The following is a 22,695-nucleotide window of genomic DNA, read 5'->3' on the forward strand; positions in this document are numbered from 1 at the left end:
TTTATCTTCATATATGTTTTATCATGAAAAATTACCAGTGAAAGACTCCACTTGAGAGTCAATTACTTAATCTAAATGAACCATTAATTGTGTAGCATGGTGTTGAGTGTGACTACAGATACACATACTGTGCTGTGGCTATATTTTGGTATTTTGCTTAGTATTAGTAGACAGAGTTAGCTCCCTTTGCTAATCTCTAACAAGTTCCTGAACCTTCTGTCAAGATTATGCTCTAAAAGATTAAAAAAATAGCACTCATTCCTAGTTACTGTTAAAGTGGATATTTCCCTTCTATTTCTATGAAGCCTATTCAATGACACGCGAATTGGGAATGGGGCAAGTCTCACACCACAGGAAACAAATGATGTAGTGAAACTCCACTTAATCAAATTTAGACCTAGTTATGTTACTGTATCAAAGTAGAGAGGAAAGGAAAGAGTTCAGGAGAAATATATCATTAATTTTTCTGAAGTTTGAGAAAAATCCTTTAAAAGGAAAAGAACATCTTTATGACATGCCTCTGTGATAGAGATCCATTGATAATTTTGAATGATTTTAAATAGTTTAAAACGAGTTTAAATAGTTTAAAAGGACAGTTTACTTGCCTTTCATTTTAGATGCATTATCAGCTGCCTTGTTAAAAAAGCTAAATTCCACGTGGGTTGTCTCGCCTGCTGGTTATAGCAAGTTATCTCTTTCTTTCATGGTTATACTATACACATTGTCAATAACTGATTTTTTACTGTTCACAGTCAGGTATCTTTTTTTTGCTGATTAAAATAGCTTCCTATTGTACGCTTCATGAAATCTCTAAATACTTGTTTTAAATCACAATTTTGCTTTTTAAAAAGAGTTATATGCTCATCTTTCTAAAAGACCATCTGCTTTCAAAGGACAATGGTTTTCATGAGTAATTCTAAGGAGAAACACAGTTATTACACCTTAACACATTTTTTTTTGTTAGAATAAAGGGTAACATTCAACTACTACTTAAATACATTGAAGACTTTTTGAATAGTACTTAAAGGCCAAACTGTCATTACTATAATAAGTGTTTCTATAACAAATTCCTCTGGTCCCAGGTTCTAAGGTTAAGTGACATAATCACCACACTAAGGGGAAAAAAAGTCAAAAATATTATAATTTAAAAATCATTCATACTTATCAGATTTATTTTCATACAAAATTAATGCTACTAAATTTCAAAATTGCTACTTTCATTTACTTTTACATTATAGAGAATAGCAAATGAAACTCTACAATATATAATTACTATTTTTATATGAATCATTTATTGAAATATATATACATTTTAGTCTATTTTGCTTTGTATTATTACAGCTATTTAGAGTCATTCACTTTTTAAGACTTTAACACTTCAACTTATACTTAATATAAATTAAATATAGTGGCTCAATTATGTTAGAGTTTGAGGCAGCTCTTTGGGATTTAGACTTATTTCCCATCTATCTATCTATCTATCTATCTATCTATCTATCTATCTATCTATCATCTATCGACATCTGTTCAGAGATAGAGAGGGATTTTTATTCCTGCTGATTCTAATTAACTTGGAATATTACTGAAACTGAACTAGTAGTTGACTAAGTAGCCATGGTTTCTTTGTTATATGCAATAGAAATTGTTGAGGGAGGTAAAAGTTAAGACATATAATAAATGAAAAATAATTTTTAAAAATGCATTGCAATTAAGCATGTGATAAATAGTATCAAATCAAGAAATAAAAGTAAGAAAAAGAAGAAACAGGGCAGGGAGGGGAGAGAAAGAAGGCAATAGAGAAAAAAGATTTAACACTTCAGTAGCATACTAACTAAAAACGAAACATTAAGTCTGGAATCATGTGTAGCACAAGGACCATCAGAATGAATAGCCAAGATGAAAATGGTATGAATAAAAATAAAAAGACAGAGAAAATGAAAGAGTTGAGAAAAGTAAGATATGAAAAATAATAACATGCCAATGATGACACACTGGATATTTGCAAACAATACAAAAGTCATTTGCTGAAAAATTTCTGTAGAGCTCTTTAGGGAGCTAATTTTTAGATCTAATTTTTAGATCTAATTTTTAGATCACCTACTCATTATCTTTTACTCCCATTCTTGGAACAGATATTTTAGACTGAAAGAAAGTAACTGTCTCTCCATATCTTGAAAGTTGGTGTGGCACCCATGAATGTGTTTTGACCTGACTAATGTAAAATTCCATGAAAGTTCATGGGCTAAGTCAGAGTTGCTAATGGAAATATGTTCCCTTTGCATCTCTGAATCTCTTGAAGTAAGGAAAATGGGAGATTACTGATTCCAATTGACAATGGGAGAGGTTTACTATCATATCAAGACAAATGCTTTATGTTTCGTAAAACCTAAACTCCTATAAATCATCTGATTACAAATCTCAAATTAAATGAAACACCAGGTGAAGCTCTTTTGCTGTCAAACCTGATTAAAATCTGTTCAGACTGGAAGGCTGCAATCGTTGCCAAAATCTACTCTAATCAGCTTTTCAAGTGTAAATTTATCTGAATGAACAAACTTATTTTTTAAATCAGCATATTACTTCTTTATAATTGCAGATTAATTAGTTTGTTAACTGCTAGAGATTTATAATGTAGAATACATCATATATTTAGGGTATGTGAGTAATAAGATGTTTAAGAAATATCCTATATTTTTTTAAGAAGGGTATAACAGAGTCTTTGACATACTTTTCCTGGAGCTCCAACTATATTTTAAGAAAGGATATAATTTGTATCTTATTGTACCAGAGTACTAGCAAAATTAAGTCCTATGACCAATCAAAAGAATAATACTTAAGGCACTCTCCAGGGACTGACTGCTACATCAAAAATTTAAAGTTAGCATTTTTTAATATGTAAGGAACATTCTATTTTAGGGAAAGTACACATAACTATATTTGGCAGTATTATTTTTATCAGAAACTGGAAATATTTTCTTAAAAGCCCATCAGTATTTCTATCACACGCTTGTTGATTGGTGAAATAAGTAGAGCTGTAAAAATACTGCTTTGAGCAAAAATCTCACAATGGTACCTCGGATTCAATGTAATTAAATATTTAAAGACTTTCCATGAGATTGATATGGTTGCTTTTAGGTTACTAAAAATTATTTTGAAAAAAAGCTCATTGATCTACAGAGTTTTCTGCAGTGTTGAATGTAAGTTAAAAACAGTTTGAAAAAATACTTGGCAGGGATAATGGAACCCTGGTTGCTTTTGCACAGATATTCATTCCTTATATTACAAGGTTGTAGTGGAAGTTAAGCAAAAAGAATTTATATTAATATTTATTTTATATTTAATTAATTTATTTATACTTATACTATTTTATCTTTCATATTTATTTTCCCCTGCTGACCATACTCTTCCATTTCCCATGCTATCTTAGAGAAAAGGACTCAAACTTATATCAAATAAACAGATCACTTGCCTTTTACAGAAAAATATCACACTGTGTGTGTGCACACATGACGGTGCAGGGACACCTGTGCACAAACACACCAGATTTTGAAGTGTAGATGCAATTGTCAAAGTTAGTGTGAGGATAAACCTCTCAATTCAGCAATTTGGAGTTATTATTTCAGATCGTTCTTTTTATTTTGTTGTTGTTGTTTTGGTAAACGATGAGATATAATTAATACAGAAGGGGTTTAAAGCTATACTAGTAGGAGGCACACATGCAAATTGTAAAGGACAGAAAGAGAAGATGCACCTCAAGGGGATCTAAGTCCCAGTCAGTCATGAGATTTATTAACTATGTATCCTTAGGCCAGCTGCTTTACTTCACTAAACTAGAGATTTTGGGTTTTCTGTTGTTGTTGTTTTTGTTTTTTCATCTGGAAATTACATTAGTTCAAAATTTTTCAGTTCCTACTCAGTACCTAAATGTTACTATTAAGAATCAAAGAATGGAAGTCGAGAGCAAAAATATCTCTTGATGCAAAACTTAATAAGAACCTGGCAGTCTGAATCCTCATCACATGTGTTTTGTGGCTCATGGTGGGTCATTCAGGTACAATTTATCCTTGAGTTAAATCTTAAACAGAACCCAATCTCCTACATTTAAGGGTATATCCTAGATAGCCGATAAGATCATTGTGATTCCTTAAGCTTTGAATTTACCTATATCTGATTTGTTAAATCAGTTTTATTTTTAAGGAATAACAAATTCTCCCATTCTGTCAAATATTAGTCAAGCCCAGAAAGTTTAAAACGAAACAAACTTACCCACGTTTATATTCCTATCAATTGAAGAAATACTATCGGAAGAAAGACTATCAGAAAAATAGCTGAGTGGTAATGTAATCCCAATTATTTGATTCCAATCAGAATGCAGCAATTCCACATTCCTATCTGTGAAAATCTACTCACCTCAGGGTCAAAGGTTTCCAAATACATGCCTCTCACTAGTATAAAGTATCATTATTATCTTGTTAAATTTAGAAACTGCCTCCTGCTTTAGCATTGTCAGTAGGTATCTAGCCTGCTTTGCCTTAATTTGGATGCTGTTGTAGTCAGGTTTTTTCATTACTAGGATTGGTGTGGATATTTCTTTTCTTTTCTTTTCTTTTCTTTTCTTTTCTTTTCTTTTCTTTTCTTTTCTTTTTTCTTTTCTTTTTTCTTTCTTTCTTTCTTCAGTTTCAACCCGAACATACAGATATTATTTTGTTTCATTTTGTTTGATTTATTTATTTATGTATTTACTTACTTACTTATTTACTTTGGATGACATATGAAAAGAGTCCAGTGGGAATGTAGAGCCATCACTACTCCATTTGGCCCAAATTCTGACAGTAATTAAACATAATAAAGATGGCTATATGTTAATTTCCTTGTTTTGGAATCATTTTCTCTTACATTTGCAATTGTAAAACAGATTCATACACTTCCTGTCACTAACCAAAAAGTAGTGCCTTACATGATGACCAACCTCCATAGGAATTTTTTTAAAAATTTTAAATGATAATATATTCTTTAGAGCTGCTTTCCCTTTTGAAATGCTATAGTCAATCATTCCATTGGTGAACCAATTAGATGAACATGTAAAAACTTGTTGACAGTACTAAAAGAAAGATGGGAAGAAAAAAATCTAAGTGGTAGACTGTGTCCCTGCCTCAAGGAGCTTTTTCCTTATTTATGTGAAGAAAGCAGGTTAATAAAGCAATTGTATAAATCTCTTAACGTATTATATATATATATATATATATATATATATATATATATATATATATAATATCATTCTGTGATTTGTGAATTCTATAAAGCCAGTACCTATTCAATAAACTGCCAACTAAAATTTGACTTTGTAAATAATCCTATGTATAGTTATATTATATATTATATATACCATATATTCACAGAGTTCTTATAAATGGATGAGACTATTCTCAAGAGCCTTGTGTCATATCTTAAACTCCCTTACTACATATTCATCTTTCAAACCTCAGACAAAATATGTACTTGCTGTTCACTGTGTGCAGAACAATGTATGAATATATAAAAACAGAAGAAAAAAAAAAGAGCCCTGTCCTTAAGGATCCTAACAACATAATGAGGGATTTACTCTATTTGTCACTTAAACAACATTACAATAATTCTATGTTACATTTATAGTTAGCTACACATAGAACAAAGTGAAAAACCAAAATTAGATTCTTTTTAAGTGGCAAGTGATACAAGAGATACAAAGTTCAAGCTTGATAACCTCACTTTTCAGTTGATTTATAGTTTCAGGTTCAAATAACATAAGGATATGTCATGATTTTAAGGTTTTAATTTTAGTCTTTTTCTAACTCTTTCTTCCTAATGGAATAGTTAAGACTATAAAAGACTCCTCCATCTTTAATTTCTTAGCTGTATAGTTCAAAGGTGTACCTATGTTCTGAAAAACACTTTGTTGTAATTCAGTTTTGGTAACTCAGCATCAAGCTATCATCTATCTGATTTACTTCTTGATTTAGCACAATGTGACAGATGTATCATAAGCTATAAGACATTCTCAGCAAAATATTTACTTTGTGTCTAGTCCTAATCAAGTAAACAAAAAAATTCAGGGTATATGACATTCTTTTTTTTTTATTTATTTTTTTTATGATAGTCACAGAGAGAGAGAGAGAGAGAGAGAGAGAGAGAGAGGCAGAGACATAGGCAGAGGGAGGAGCAGGCTCCATGCACCAGGAGCCCGATGTGGGATTCAGTCCCGGGTCTCCAGGATCGTGCCCTGGGCCAAAGGCAGGCGCCAAACCGCTGCGCCACCCAGGGATCCCGGTATATGACATTCAATGGAAAAAAATCAATGCTATGATGGACAAAAGAAAAGTTTAGAAATATTCTAGATGAAAGATTAAAGAGCCATAATAACCATATGCAATGCATTATGGTGGTTTGAATCCTGGACTGGGAAAAGAAAATAACTACAAAGGTATTTTGGGTACCACTGGACAAATTTAATTATGGACTGGATATAATATCAATGTTAAATTTCATGGGTGTGATGATAGTATTGTGCTTGTGTAAGATATGCTTTGTTCTTAGAATCACTAAGGGTGAAGTGCTGGGTGGCACAGGCAGTTAAGCATATGACCCTCTGCTCAGATCATGATCTCCGGTTTGTGATATCAGGGTCATGGAATCAATCTCTGCATCAAGCCCTGCATCAGGCTCCACGCTCAGTGCATAGTCTGCTTAACAATTTCTCTCATTCTCCTGCCCTTCTCCCTCCTCTCTAAAATAAATAAATCCTTAAAAAAAAAGAATAAGTTAGGGATAAAACATCATGTTGTCTGCAAAAAAACATATACATGAACACACATATGTATGTATGTAAATACTACATATATAATTACATAATTCAGGAAGAGAGGAAGAAGAAGCAAATGTCACAGAATATTAATGGCTGATAAATTCAGGGTATACAGGTGTTTACCTATATAGGTAAACAGGTCTGTCAGCTTGAAATTCTTCACAACACAAAAACAGGGGAAGAATTCAACTTTTTAGACAATAATTTACATTTATTAGATGAGCTAGTGAATAATGATGTCTTAAGATCTCAAAAAAAGAAAACCAAAATAATTCTGTATGTTATGGGCTGAATTGTGTGCCTTCAAAATTTATATGTCGAAGTCCTAACTGCCAGTGTCTCAGAATGTGTCTGTTTGGAGACAGTCTTAAAAGAAGTAATTAAGGTAAAATGAGATCAAATGGGTGGGCCCTAATCCAAAAGAAGAGATTAGGACACAAACAAACACAGGTGAAGATACCAGAAGAAGACAGCCAACTACAAGCCAAGGAAAGACGCTTCAGAGTCTAACCAACCCTGACAATACCTTGGTCTTAGACTTCTAGCCTCTCGAACTGTGAGAAAATAAATTTCTGTCGGTTGGTTGAACTACTCGGTGTGGTTTGTTTGTTTTATGGCAGTACTAGCAAACTAACAATACTGTGTCAGAATTCTAAGACCAATTCCCAATGACCTTCACCTTTGTATAACCCTTTTCTTCTGAATATGGATGAATATGTGAGTATGATGACTTATCACTCCTGGCTACATTATATTCTAAGGCAAAGGGAGAAATTATCCAAGTGTTCCTAATCGAATGACACAAGGTCTCTAACAGCAGATTTCTTTCCATCATGTAGTTAAAAGGACGTCAGAGATTTGAAGCATAAAGCATGAGGGAATTTTGACATACTATTGCTGGCTTTGAAAATGGAGGGGATCACCTTCCAAGGAATGTAGGTGGCTTTTAGTTGTTAAGAGTGGTGGAGGCTGCCAGCTATTTAAAAAAAAAAAAAAAAAAAAAAAAAAGTGGCCCCAATCCTACAAGACACTACATTCATCCATCCAACAACTGAAATGTGCCTGGAAGTAAATTATTCCTTAGACCCTTCAGCTAAGTGCCCAGCCTGAGGAACACCTTGATCTCAATCTTGTGAAACTTTAAGCAGAGAATTCATTTGATCCTGCCTAGACTTCTGACCTACAGAACTGTAAAATAAAAAATGCGTGCTGTTTTAACAGGCACAACTCATGGTAGTTTGTTCCACAGCAATAGAAAACTGATAAGAATCTCCTCATAATCTATATAGTTATGCTCAACATGTGTTTTCAAAAGAGTGGTGTGTGTGTGTGTGCGTGGTTTGCATGTATGAGCAAAAAAAGTTTAAGGGAATACTAATTACTTTTCTAGATTCAATCTGCTCATATGAACACACATAAAATTCATATACATGCATATATAAATGTTAGCGAGTTTTATACCTCCTTATGATTAACTTTTTATAATGATTAACCTTTTATAGCGATTAACACAGTAACATATAGACATTTATAAACAAAAACTTTTTAGTTGGAAAAATAATCAAAATCTTCCCTCCAGTTATTAGTATACCTATCTTTCATGTTTAGTGTATTGATCTTATTCTCAACATCTGATACGGAATCTGTCACATAGTAGTCATTCAATTAAAATTTGTGTGTAAATTGAATAGCCAAACAATCAGAGTGTGTGCAGGAGGTAGAGTGGTATAATGGAGAGCATGCTGACTTTAATGTGAGATGAGCTTGCATGAAAATCCTGCCTCCACTAAGAATCTTAGAGGAATCTATTTAACTTCTCTGAGCTTCATTTTCCTATCTAGAAGGCTGTATAGCAGGGTATAGTGTTCAATTGTAGTTCTGTCATTTTATTGCTTTAAGGTCTCCAGCAAATAACTTCCCTCATGATTTATTTTTGTTATCTATAAAAAAAAAGACCTGAGTTAGTAGCATAGGCAGGGCCACCTTAGCTCATAAAGTGCCTTCCTATAAATTAGAAAATGTTGCCCCTTTCAACATAACTTACTTCCATTTGTGAGAAAATATGTACACCCACGTTGATTGTGGTATTTATGTCACCTGGTACCCCCTGTCAACTGTATCTGACGTCCTGTTCAGGGTTGTTGTTAGAATCAAAAGAGGTAATTCATATATGGCTCATGGCACAGAATGTGACTTATACTGATCATCCATTTTGTGTCAGTAATCATCATCATCATCATATTTATCATCAACATCATCTATATCAACATATACATAGTAGCATTTAACCAGGATAGAGGACTATATTAGCATAGATTAAAACCATGGTACATGGAAGGGTGGGGCATAAATGTTTGAAGGACCATTCCTGGTAAGTACCTTGAACACAGTAGTTCCTCAATAAATACCTACTGATTAATTGGACAGTTTTAGTTTTCTTAAAGAAAATCACTCTCAAAAAAAAAAAAAAAAAAAAAAAAAGGAAAAAAAAAAAAACCACTCTCTATTATAAGAAATCTAGTTCAATGACAAAATTTTCTTCACTATTTAAGTGAAAACACATAGCATGCCATTCATTTAAAAAAACTGAATTGTCTAGGGGCACCTGGGTGGCTCAGTTGGTTAAGTGTCCCACTTGGGATTTTGGCTCAGGTCATAGTGTCATTGGGCAGAAAACAGAGCCCCACATACGGCTGGCTCCTTGCTCGAGGGAAGTCTGCTTGGGATTCTCTCTCTCCTTTTCCCTCTGCCCCCTCCCCACGTGCACATGCACATGTGCTCTCTCTCTCAAGTAAGCAAATAAATCTTTTTTAAAAAACTGAATTAATATGTCCAAATTTGGAAGTAAATGTAAAAAATTCCCCAAAGGTCTATATGGAGAAAGAAGCATTTATTTTTACTGTCAAATGTTGAAGCAACTCATCATTTATAAATATTTGAAAAAATCTGTAGTAATCATATGTTGTCTTTTTTCAAATTTTTTTTTCATATGCCTAAGAGTAGCATTATAGAATTCAATTAGGTGTTCTTACGTTCTTATAACCACTACTGTAGGAATTGGATTTCACTTCATACCTCTTTAAACAAGCTTAGAATGTCTGGAAATTTAGTACTCTAATATATTTCTTTAAAGAAGACAAGGCATTTTTAAATTGCTACATTGGTATAAAAATAGATAGAATTTTACTAGATGTTTAATAGGCTGCAGTAACAGTCTGCTAGAGCTTCCTTAATAAAACACCATAGATTAGGTGGCTTAAACAACAGAAATTTATTTCTCCACTGTTCTGGAGGCCAGAAGCCTAAGATCAAGATGTCAGGACTGTTTCCTGGGAAGCTTTCTTTGGGTTGCAGATACCCACTGTCCTTCTGCTTCTCCGCATGGTCTTCCATCTGTGCATGTTCACCCCTCCTGTTCCTTAGTGTATCCAAATATCCTTTTCTTATAAGACTACCACTAAGCTCAGACCCACACTAATGGCTCATTTTAAGTTGATTACCTCTTTTAAGGTCCTATTTCCAAGTGCATACCAAGTTCTCAGGTACTGGGCTTTAACATATGAGTTCAACATAAAAGTTTGGGGCTTCAGTATATGAGTTTTGAGGGTACACAATTCAACTCACAAGAGACACTATAGTAGGAAGCTGGAAATAGAATTTTTGGATTCTTTTTCTAGCTTTGTTACCCATTATATTCTTGACTAGGCAATATGTCTGTGCCTTGACTCAGATTTCTTTCTTTTCTTTTTTATTTCTTTATGGCCACTAAACCTACATTATCTTTCTAAAACAAAACAAAACAAAAGAAAGGGGGCAGCCCAGGTGGCTCAGCAGTTTAGCGCCACCTTCAGCCCAAGGGCCAGATCCTAGAGACCCTGGATCGAGTCCCATGTCGGGTTCCCTGCATGGAGCCTGCTTCTCCCTCTGCCTGTGTCTCTGTCTCTCTGTCTTTCTCTCTCTCTGTCTCTCATGAATAAATAAATAAAATCTTAAAAAAAAAAAAGTTGTAGCCAAAAGATGTTAAGTGATTCTAATGTACATATCCTTTAAAAATCACCAATACACTATACAACTTATTTCTACACTTCCTATTTATTAAAGATGAGATAGCTTGTCTTATGACTGTATGCTGAATCCTAAGACAAGTAATTTATATTAGGGATTACTTTTCTCCTGGAAACTCAACCAGGGTTTTTGGGAAGTATTTGTTTTCTTTCTTGCTGTTGAGTCCCAAGAAAGATTTGTGCCATTTGAAGGATCCTCCCCTCTTGTATCTGATCCTTCAAGGTTGACCAGTGAATAATAGGGCAAACTCTTCCCTTCCAAAGCATTTTTTTTTTCCAGTAAACAAACAAACAACAAACCCTGCCTGCAACCTGAGCGCATGTTGCTGGCCACATTAACTAAATCGGTATACTCTCACCTAAGCCTTATTTAGTCTACCCATCTTCCATGAACTTTACTCCTTTGTGAGCAATTTCTCCCATCCTGAAAATCCTATTGTTACAAATGATTTTATTTAAAAAAAAAATCAGGGATCCCTGGGTGGCGCAGCGGTTTAGCGCCTGCCTTTGGCCCAGGGCGCGATCCTGGCAGACCCGGGATCGAATCCCACATCGGGCTCTCGGTGCATGGAGCCTGCTTCTCCCTCTGCCTATGTCTCTGCCTCTCTCTCTCTCTCTCTCTCTGTGACTATCCTAAATAAAAAAAAAAAAATTAAAAAAAAAAATCAATGCAAAGTTAGTCATCCTGCCTGAATCTAAACAGGGCCAATATAGCAATTAGTAGAATGATGATACTCTCTGTCCTACTGAAAATCCCCTAAGCCTATTACAGTTGGGTTTCATATCTTGCTTCCATGATGGAAGATGTGGGAGAAGGGACAGAAAAAGAAAGGCATCGCCATTAAAATAATTTCTTAGAACACAACATCCTTGAGTGCTTCATTTAACAAAATATGTCATTTTAGAAGCACTTCTGAGTGAAAGTCAAATGTAAATTTTATATACTGACTATAAAGAATAAAACGTCCTCCGGGAAGAAATTTGCTCACCCATGAAAGTTAGAAAGCCTTCATCTCCAACCCCAAATGCTAGATTAGTTGCAGATAAATGATGGATTGAATAGTTTCTAAGAAGACTCCTTGTTCAGCCTTCAGCTCTGTCCCTATAGAGCCTTGCAAGAGCATTTGTTTACAGTACATCATCCCTTAAGCCAAAGAGATTTTATCAGAGTTGTCTGTGGAATTTATCTATTTTGCTTTACCCCCTTTATTTTACAACATTTCAAAGTTTGCATTCCCTATAGTTTCCAATCCAGGCTGAGGGACATGAGTCCCTTTTATCCTGTGACCTGTGATCTTAGATCAGAAAACCAACAAGCAGTGACTCCTTGAGTCAAAAAGTGAGGCTTTTTTTAAAAAATGCTGCTCTTGCTCTGCCTGTGTGAACTGTAAGTACTCGGTTTTATCACCTATGCCTCCAATCAAGCTTTCTTAAAATTGCAGAGGCAGACTTTCAGAGACCCATTAGTACATTGTGGGGCAGAATGAAGAGAAATGTCACCCTCCACCCATCCCCACTGTGCTAGGAAAAGGAACCAACATTAGACAGATTCTTTCAATTCATAATTACACTTTTCCCCACCTTTCTGTCACCCTTCCATATCAATGCTTAACTAGGAGTCTTTTAATTATTAAAGAAAGGTCAATGTTTTGGCCTCTCCATTGCTAAAGAGAGGAGTCTCAGAATAAAATGAAGAGCAAAACAAAAAGAATTGAAAGAGACATAAACTGTCCTCATGGGCCTCATATGCTTTCCCTTTAATCTGTAAGATCATTTGAACTTCTCTACCTGAAGAAAAGCTTAGCTGTGTGGCTCTCATATATTAGCTCATTGCAAAGTGACCTCTAAATCACTATTACTTAGAAACAAGCGCCATACTCCCATTCATTTCATTGTCCTGTAGTCTAGTTTCACTGCTCTATTCTACTATATATTTTTAAAGGGCAGGATCTGTTTGCTAATAACCTCCCACTTGAATTTCATTTTCTTTCTCTGACCTCTGTCAAAGAAAGAAAATTTAGAAAAAAAATTATAAAAGGATTTCTACCCTTTCCTAGGGGAAAGATCACTGTATAAATATAAGAAGTTCATTAATATCTTTCTATCTAAATAAAGTTTGAAATCCCACACACTAGAAACACAATAGAAGAAGAGGTCAACTCATGCAGGGGAACAATCCACTCTAATAACTCAGTTATTTTCATTTTTCATTAATGCTTCTATTCCTATTACCCAGGAGACTTGTTATTTTTACTGCATTATTCAATTAGAAGTGATCACTCCCCATGTCAGTGTGATATAACCCTTTTGGGATAGCGTTTTGTGGTTTTCAGATGACATCATATTTTTAAATTAGGTGGCCTAAGAGGTCCTCTGAGGAGTTCCATCCTTCTTTACCTCAGCATTTCACAAAAAAAGGAAAGCAAGTTCAAAGAAATGTAAACTGTCTTCACCAATAACAGCCAATGTATAGGAGGACAGAGGACACTAAACTCAGTTTTTTCATTTCTTCAAATGAGATCACTTCTAATTTCAGGACTGCGGCGTTGGTTAAATATGATTATTCACTAATGTTTTGAAGCCATGTATTTTAACTTTAGTCAATTGGTTAACATGATGTTTTTGGAAGAGTTCCTAGAAAAAAGCCACCTGTCCCAAAATAGTCTTGATACCATATTTGTCCTAATGTTTGAATATAACATACCTAATTATTAAAAACTGTTAACAACTTAAATCAAATGACTGTATGTGGTAGATTAATCCTATTCCTAGCGACATCCTTAGAGAATAAAGCCAATTTTCAGTAAGAATGAGAGAGAGGGCTGTTAGGACGTTCTATCAAAAAAAAAAAAAGATTCTCAGGTTAAGGTGTGTGGTGGAGAAAGTCTTTACTATGCACCACACACATTTTTTTCCTTTTTTTTTTTTTTCTTTTATATAGAGAGAGGAAGGGCACAAACAGGGGAGGGGCAGACGGAGAGGGAAAGACAGAGAATCTTAGGCAAGTCTAGAGCCCAACAAGGGCTCAATCTCATGACTGAAATCATAACCTCAGCTGAAATTAAGGGTCTGACGCTTAACCAACTGAGCCATCCAGAGTCCCCACAACAGATACTATCTTATAAACATTTTACTGTGAGGTGGGTACAGATGTCTTTTGTACAGATGAGGAAATGGATGCTTGGAAAGGTTAAGTCAATTGCCTAAGGGTGAAAATATTCACAGAGGAACTGGGTTTGGAGCCAAGCAGGTGCGATTCAGAAGCTCTGATGGCACACTGTGCCTGCCTCCTCCCATGCAGTAGGTGGAAAGAAGGAAGGGGAGTGAAAGGACATTGTGGCACATGCTGCTTAGTATCTCTGCCTACCCAATAGCTATTCTCCCCCTTGTTCTTTAATAGCAGATCCACTAATTCTATTTTGGAAAGCAATGGGCCCTGGCAAAAATACTCATCGCATCACACCTCATATGTTCAGTTCTGGCCAAGGATATTTAAGCAGAAATCCACTGAGCTTGATATTTTGTCAAACAGAGAGACTGGTACTTGCCTTTTCCATTTTCCCCTTCCCTTCTTTCTGCCTGAAATGAACTTATCTACTTGTAGGGGTGAAGTCGTCATGCTCTGACTATAAGACTGACAGCTCCATGCTAAGAATGGGCAAAGAAGCATTTTTTTTTTTTTTTTTTAATGAGAACAACAAATCCCTACCTGGTAAGTCACTGTTTCTGCTGTGTCCAATGCAATCCTAACCAATAAGGTGATATGCAAAAATAGAAGAAAGGCCCACGTTTTTATAGATGCCACCCTATTGCCTGAGTTTGGCCCCATATGGTAGTGGATACACACACAGCTCTGTGCCATATATTTCTACTGTGAGGGGCTATGCTGCTTCCTGTGGCAGCAGTACCTGGGCACAGACCCAACTCCATACTGGACAGTTCAGTGCCGACACCACAACACAGGTTGGCAAACTACAGCCCACTGGCCAAATCCCACCTGTGGCCTGTTTTGTATAGACAGTAAGCTGAGAAAGTTTTTGTTTTTTGTTTTTTGTTTTTTTGGTTTCCCATTTTAAAGGGTTTTACAAATAAACACAAAATAAGAATACACAATGGAAATCATATGGGATCCAAAACCTGAAATATTTACTATCTGGTGCTTCATGGAAAATGTTAGCTGACCTCTCAGAAGGACAGGAGAGAGGAGAGTCAATGTACCAATTATCACAACGATCCTATTGCAAATCATACCCTCCTTTCAGGCCATTTTTACTCTCCTTTGTTAGCCAGTGAGTCATTATATCCAAAGTATGATATGTAATCCAATGGCACCCTAAATGATCTTCTAAAAGGGTGCAGTGTAGGGCATTAGGGAAGGAAAAGAAACAGCAGAACTAATACCTTCCTGACTTAAAAAGAAAAAAATCCAGTTTTAAGTATATTAACATCAGATTGGCAGAAAACATCATACGTCAGCTGAAGCAGATTGTTAGAAAGGAAGTATCATTAAGCACTGAACAGAAAATCCTAGAAGGAATTAAATTTTGAATACTTCAGAATAAAAGTGCCTTTCAAGAAGACTTCTCTGCCACAGGTGGTGCGAAGCTTTCATTCCACAAATAAACATTATCGCCATTCACTTTAATTCTTGTCACACACAACGATGCTAGGCTAACAACTAGACTGAAAGCTCTGAGTAGGAAGATGGTGATTTTCCTGATTTTCTATTCTCATCGCCTTGTAGAACCTAAAGATGATTAGCCATTTAGATGCTTGAAAAATTACTTTAAATAATATGGAGAAATAAGGGGTTTTATTTTTAATAGAAGGCTAAAGAATCATTTCTCACATCCAATGTAAGAATATAAATTAATAAATTTCTCCAATTGCATATTTGAAAAAATTCATTCCAACATGCAGTCATCTTAGTAGTAAACCAACCTCCCACAAAAGTTTGGGGGTTTTGGGTTTTGTTTCATTTTGTTTATGGCTTTTTTTTTTTTTTTTTACTAGAGTCTGGGCCTAAGCAGAAGAGGAATATATGTGCATATTAACCTATCAAATTCCCAAATACATAAATTTCATTTAAGTTCAAAATTTCTTGTTTTTCTGCATGCGTGTTTATCTTCGAAAGCATTTCAATCATTGACATTTCACAAGTAAAGCTTTTTTTCCCTCAAAAATACTCATTTTTTTCCTCCTATTAGAATGTTGTCATTGCAGAGCTTTCCCACATCATAATAAATTTGATGATATATTGCTCTTCTTATTTTAAAGGTTAAGAGGATTTAGGAAAAATAAATGTATTGCATCAGCTGTTTTCATCTAATATTTTGTAGATACAACACACTTTGTCTTCAAATCAAAGATGATAACACACTCTCGTTCATACACTGAGCACAAAATTATCCTTCCTAAGAATCAGTCTCCAAGGTTTTCGATTTCTAGTATTTATCTTCACATTGAATGTATACATCTATATAATTATAAAATTATGCAATTATTTTATGTAGATCAGTGATGACTGCATATGAATATCATAAAACAACATATTACAAAGTACTATGATTAGAGAAAATGGTAATTGTGAACATCTGGATTGAGAAATTTAAATTTGAAAAACTCTGATATTTTTCATAAAGCTTTTTTCTATGCTTGTCCATATTTCAATGGGTACCGACTGAAACCATTTATTTCGAGCAGGCTAATTTAAATAGATCCAAATACGTAGCACAGATCAAGCACTCAGGTAGAGAAATAGTCATCTCTCTGTTCTGTTATGTAACGACACTGATATAAGAATAGTTTTAACATTTCCTTTAAGGATATTCAGCAATTTTGTTGTTAAAAGATAGAGTAAGAACTGCCAAAATGAAGAAATATTTTTAAATAGAATTCATCAAATTTTATTGGAGAGGAAAATAACTACTTAAAAACTGCCAAAAAATATCTTGAGCAGGTATGAATTTTCATTTTAAAAATATTTTAAGAAAGCAGAAAAATCTATCTGTATCTTTAATGGACCCATATGCAATTTCTAATTTAAGGTCTCAGGCTGCTAAAGCCCCTAATCTCTGTGAATGAAGGATCTACCTTTTCTCAAACCCAAGGTACTATCTACTTCCCAGGCAGGGTGGACATTCAAATACTTAACAACGCTGTGGTGAATACTCCAACTATTCACTGGAAATGCCCAGTCAGGGTGGATGCTGGCTGGCACACACAGGTCTAGTCCATTGGTGTGGTCCTGATGGGTGTCCGCCCTTTTGAAAGGTGTGAATGGGCATGAGTGGGGGAGGGAGATACTTGTCATCCATCCACTTTAGCATTCACTGCAAGGTCTCTTTCCTCTCTGGGCTTGAGTTGTGATGACACAGGTCCTTGCTACTCCTCTTTATTACAAGCCTCTCCAGGCTGAGTCTCCTACTGAACTCCCTCTTCGGCACAAAAGTAACATCATTATTTTCTACTCTCCACCAGAATAAAGGAAAGTCCTGGCTCTCTAGCCATGTCTTCTCAATTGTTTTTGCTTGGTTCCAAGTATATAGTTCCATAGAATTTTTCCCTTTAACATGGCCTTCCTGCCCATGTACTCCACAAAGGTCTCTCATGTCTCTGTCATTTTTCCCATTAGCAATTTTGTGGAAGGATCAGAGCAGAAACACAAGATTCTAGTCCCAAAACTCAAAAATGTAACTTTTTATTCTGATTGTGCCATGGCAACCCTCCCTTACAACTAACAAGGAGAAAACTCCTAGATGGTACTTAAATAGGGGAGAGTCCCACTACTTCTATATTTCATGCCCAGTGTATTTATTATTGTTGTCTTTTCTCATTACTATGCCATCTGTACACATGGCCATACTACTGAGATGTTTCTCCATCTTTTTCATGTTTAAAAACTTTATTATTATATAATTCACATACCATACACTTCACCCATTTTATTATGTATGAGCCAATGTTTTTAAATGTATTAACAATGTCGTGCAACCATCATTGCAATCTAATTTTAGAACATTTTCACCTTCAAAAGAGATGCCATACTCATTAGCAGTCAATCCTCATTTCCTCCAACCCCACCTGGCCCTAAGAACCACTCTACTTCTGTAGATTTGCCTATTTGAAATCTTTCATATGAATTAATTCATAGAATACATGGACTTTTGTGACTTGCTTCTTTTCCGTAGCAAAATGTCTTCAAGGTTTATCCATGTAGCTTGTACAAGTATGTCATTCTTTTTTATTGCCAATGATATTCTTTTGTATGGATTTACTACATTTTATTTATCCATTGGAGTTTTTTCCCCATTAACCTATTTTTTTTTCTTTTATCACGCTGAGAAACTTTTCTATGCTATAGGGAGTCTAGCATAGACTAGCATAGCAAAGGTTTTCTGAATCAAACTGGTGAAAATTACAAATGTGGTAAGCAACTACAACCTATTTCTATAGAAGAAGTGATCTGTTCAAAGGAAGGAGCAATTAATGCAAATATTCAAAAACCCATATGCTGTGAAACTTAAAAAAAAATGCTAGCAAACATAAAGAAAATGAATAATCATTGCTGCTGCTTTCTAATGGCAAGATTTTCATCAAAACTTATATTGGCCCTGCCTGCAAGACTTGTAAACAAGTAAATAGAAATGGAAAATAGAATCAGTAATTGTTATTTCTCACAATATCAAGCATGAGGGATGATGGATTTTTTTTTTCCCCACTTCGACCCAACAGCACTATGTGATTACTTTGAGAATACTGATAAACTGGCACACTTGGTTGCTGGGGGTGCACAGACTAAACCTGAAGTGCTAGAAATACCAATACCAAAATTTAGGAGATTGTTCATACTCCATATGACAGTGGAAATTTAAAAAAAAAGTGTAACAGATTTAGCTGTGGCCCTATTATTTATAGTTTTGCTTTAGTGGCATTTTTCATGTATGCAAAACCCTTAACGGACTCCGAGTTAGATGCAGTGGTACTCTTACAGTTGGGATCCACATATGCCAAGGGCTTCTGAATGTAATATTATAAAGTCAAAGAACCTCCCTGTATGGATGAATAAATGTAATTTCTGTCTTGCTGTTTCAAAAGAAAACATGTTCAGTAATTTGTATGGTGCCTGCAGACATTAACAGAAATAATATGGGAGCTCAACTTGATTACTTTACTATTCCTTCTATATGCTCTTCTGTCTCAAAATGGGTGAAATAAATTATTGGAGAGGGTCTTATTCCTTTTTAGTGTTATGTTGTAAAGGATTTTTTTTCCTCTTCAAGTTATTTTTTTTTCTTGCAGTAACACAATCATATTGAAATAATTAACCTTGCATTTTCTTCCGTTCAAAAATTAATCCACACCTACAAAACTGCATTTTATGTTCTCATTCACATAGTCATTTTAAAGAAAACACAAGCAAAAGGTTTCAAGTTTCTTAGGATATTTGGGGAAAAAAAGAAAGAAAAGAAAAGAAGCAACTAGAACAGCATCATCTGTGAAAACAACTGACATTTAGTTTCACATGTAAGGTAAATCTGAATGGCATGAGAACCTTTCTACTCACAGATATCTAAAGACTCGTCTGAATCATCAGGGCAGTCAGGGTCCCCATCACACAGCCAGCTCTGGGAGACACAAGTCACATAATCGTGGCAAAGAAATTCACCAGGATCACACAACTGCTGATCTGAAAATGAAAATGTTTCGAAATAAAATATGAATGATCTGAACATGAACACAAGAGCAGTACAAAGATGAAATGTGGGAAAGCAATACATAAAAGGTACATGAGTGTGATCCACATTTTTTGTTCAGTAGCGAAACTAAACCAATTATTTATCTTAATTTTAACCACCCAGCTCAAGCACATAATTTTGATAGAATTGACTATGTTGTGGTCTCACACAATCTGTTCAGAAAATAGTTAAGAATTCTGTTTGTGTTTATGACTAGAAGTTTGGTCATATTGGATAAGGCATATGGTTATCACAGCCAGTGGGTTTTATAGAAGATGTTGATCCAAAGCAGACATTCTCGAGTATAGAAATTTTAGTTTCCTCCTCTGCTCCAAGAGAAAGAAAATTCAGAAATAAAAATTAAATATTGTGCTTAAACTCCATCTCTGAGAATGCAGTTCCTAACTACCCATCCTGATACTGGGGCTTCATGTCTCTCTACATCAATTAGATACCCATTAACATATTTTCTTTCTTTCTTTCTTTCTTTCTTTCTTTCTTTCTTTCTTTCTTTCTTTCTTTCTTCTTCCTTCCTTCCTTCCTTCCTTCCTTCCTTCCTTCCTTCTTTCCTTCTTTCTTTCTTTCTTTCTTTCTTTCTTTCTTTCTTTCTTTCTTTCTTTCTTTCTTTTTCTTTCTTTTTTCTTTTTTTTTTTTTTCTACAACTTCCCAGATTACAGCTTCTACTGGACAGCAAAAGTGATGGCAAACTTCATAAAGCTTTGCTCTAACTTAGGTTTCTATAATTGGTTGTATCTAAAAATCACATTATTGTCCTCCTATGGCTTCAGAATATTTAGGATCTGTAGTCTTTCCTCAAGTTCTAGTAAACTCATCATATATCTTGTTTGTTTTGTTTTTGCAATATACTCACTTATACACTGTGAATCCATTCAATAATATATTTACTTTTTTAATATTTTAAATGTCTGAAATAGGTATGATTTTTTTACAATTGATGATCTCTGAATGTGAAGAAGTGTTAGGAACATCTTAGCCAGTTGATATCACTTATACTTTTGTTATGTATATACAGGAATGATTCAAGATAAAAATCTATCAGTAAATAGTTTTTTCAATATGTATCAAAAATTCTAAGTGATATGAAAGCATTAGATCATAACTTAATTGACCCTCCCTCCCCCAGTAATATTCAGAGTTAACGATGCACTTTCCACAGAATGGGATAAAATATAGTCTATCTTTCTTTCTCTCCTTCAAGCTCTTCTCTCTTGACCCCAACATAATTTTCAGTAATATGCATTACAAATACTCACAAACATACATACGGCTTGTGGATATATAACTATTTTTTCCACTTTCAAACTATAGATGTTACCTGAAAGTTCCTATTATTTTATCTTATTATATTTTCCATTAAATTCATCATCAATGCCACCACACTTATTACCAATGATATCATAGCTGAGATTTTTTTGTTTTTGTTTTATATTAAGTTGATTGAGCATATTCTATATTTGGCTCTAAAATAGGTGCTACAAAAATGTAGAAGTTACCATCTTTGTCTTTAAGGATCCAGCCAGCAGACTGCTTGTGCCAACATATACAGGAGGAAAAAAGTACTTCTATACAACAAGTTGCCAAATAAATGATAAATAAAATAACTGCTAAAGAAAGAAACCACAGAGAGAAATGAAGACAAAAACAAAGAATAGTTTGAGTATGTAAGCATTACTTTAAAAATGGGTAGGATTTGGATGAGTGGAGAATAAAGATAGGGCATCTAGACAAGGAGTAGAGTGACAATATAACTAAGAAACTAGTTATTAAAATGTATTTAAAACAAAAAATTTCTAAAATCAAAATGACATTTAGGTTATAAAACCTTGATTTTTTTTTTCCCCACAAACAGTCTGTGTGATACTTATAAGTATGTTTCACTGCTAGGGGAGGAGGGCTTAAATTTTGCTTTAGATCGTCACATAACTTTTGTGGTTAATGTAGATAAAATTCAAACTGTTTTGCTTATAGACAAGGAGACCTAGAATTTTAAAGATGAAGGAAAGTTTATTAATAATTCTACTGGCAAAACAAGCATAAACCAAATTTATTCCAGAAAAATCAGAATGGATGTTCATTCTACCCATAGCTACTCTGCATTTGATTTATGATCTTGGGATGCTAGATTGTTTTCTTCCTTCTTACCTCCCAAACTATAACAAATTGCTATGAGGATAAGGGAAAAGATGGTGCTTTGCTAAGTACCATTGTATCATGCCTGACTCAGTAAACAATCAATAAGTACTTATTGAAAGTGTAAAAAAAATAAAAGAGGACCATAAAGAACTGTTTATGGTGTTGGAAAATAGCAACTCAAAAACATAACTCAAGAGTCAAGGAATGAAGGACCTTGATTACCGTAGGAAATGTTTTGTGGATAATTTGAAGTCATACAAAAGTACTTAAGAAAGATTACTTATGATAAACTATTGTGCAAAGTCATCTCTCAGGAGGTTGTTGCAATTGTCTAAAGAGAAACTCCTAATATTTGAACTAAAGTAATGGGGACTATGATGGAGACTCTGCTCCAAGCAATATAAGAGTTAAGAATTGGTGACCAAATGGCTAAAAGGCTCAAATATATCTCTAAGTAAATAGCCCCAGGAATTCACTGTATAGCATCCCCAAACCAAGATAAAACATAGGGATATTAAAAAAAAAAAAAAAAAAAAAAAGTAATGTGCATGTGAGCCTGGTCATGGGGGCAGTGGATTAATAACGGTATTTATAATAGGGGGAATAATTAGTGTTTTATACTGTTGTTGTTTTTTTAACCTCAAAAGCATTCCTACTTCCACCATCCCTATCTTAATGTGTTCATGCATTTACTTATTCAACAATCATAAATGAGTTTCCACTATGTTCTAGGCACTGGGGATACATTTTTTAAAAAATGCATAAATCCTTGTCATCACAAAACTTAAATTTTAGTGGCAAAATAGAAACAAAAATAAAATAAATGGGTTAAATGTATAGAATATTAGAAGATAAGAACCTATGGAGAAAAGTAAAACAGAGATGGAGATTAAGAATT

General features: G+C 34.4%; 1 protein-coding gene across 1 annotated transcript in view; it reads right to left on the reverse strand.

Moving 5' to 3' along the window:
• LRP1B (LDL receptor related protein 1B) overlaps positions 1–22,695 on the reverse strand; it is a 1,959,891-nt gene that overhangs the window by 1,604,640 nt on the left and 332,556 nt on the right. The window contains exon 2 of the mRNA XM_038565111.1: positions 19,472–19,594. Within this exon, the coding sequence (XP_038421039.1) occupies positions 19,472–19,594 (123 nt within the window). The remainder of the gene's footprint in view (positions 1–19,471; positions 19,595–22,695) is intronic.

This window comes from Canis lupus, chromosome 19 (genome assembly GCF_011100685.1).
Source record: "Canis lupus familiaris isolate Mischka breed German Shepherd chromosome 19, alternate assembly UU_Cfam_GSD_1.0, whole genome shotgun sequence".
Classification (NCBI taxonomy): Eukaryota; Metazoa; Chordata; class Mammalia; order Carnivora; family Canidae; genus Canis; species Canis lupus.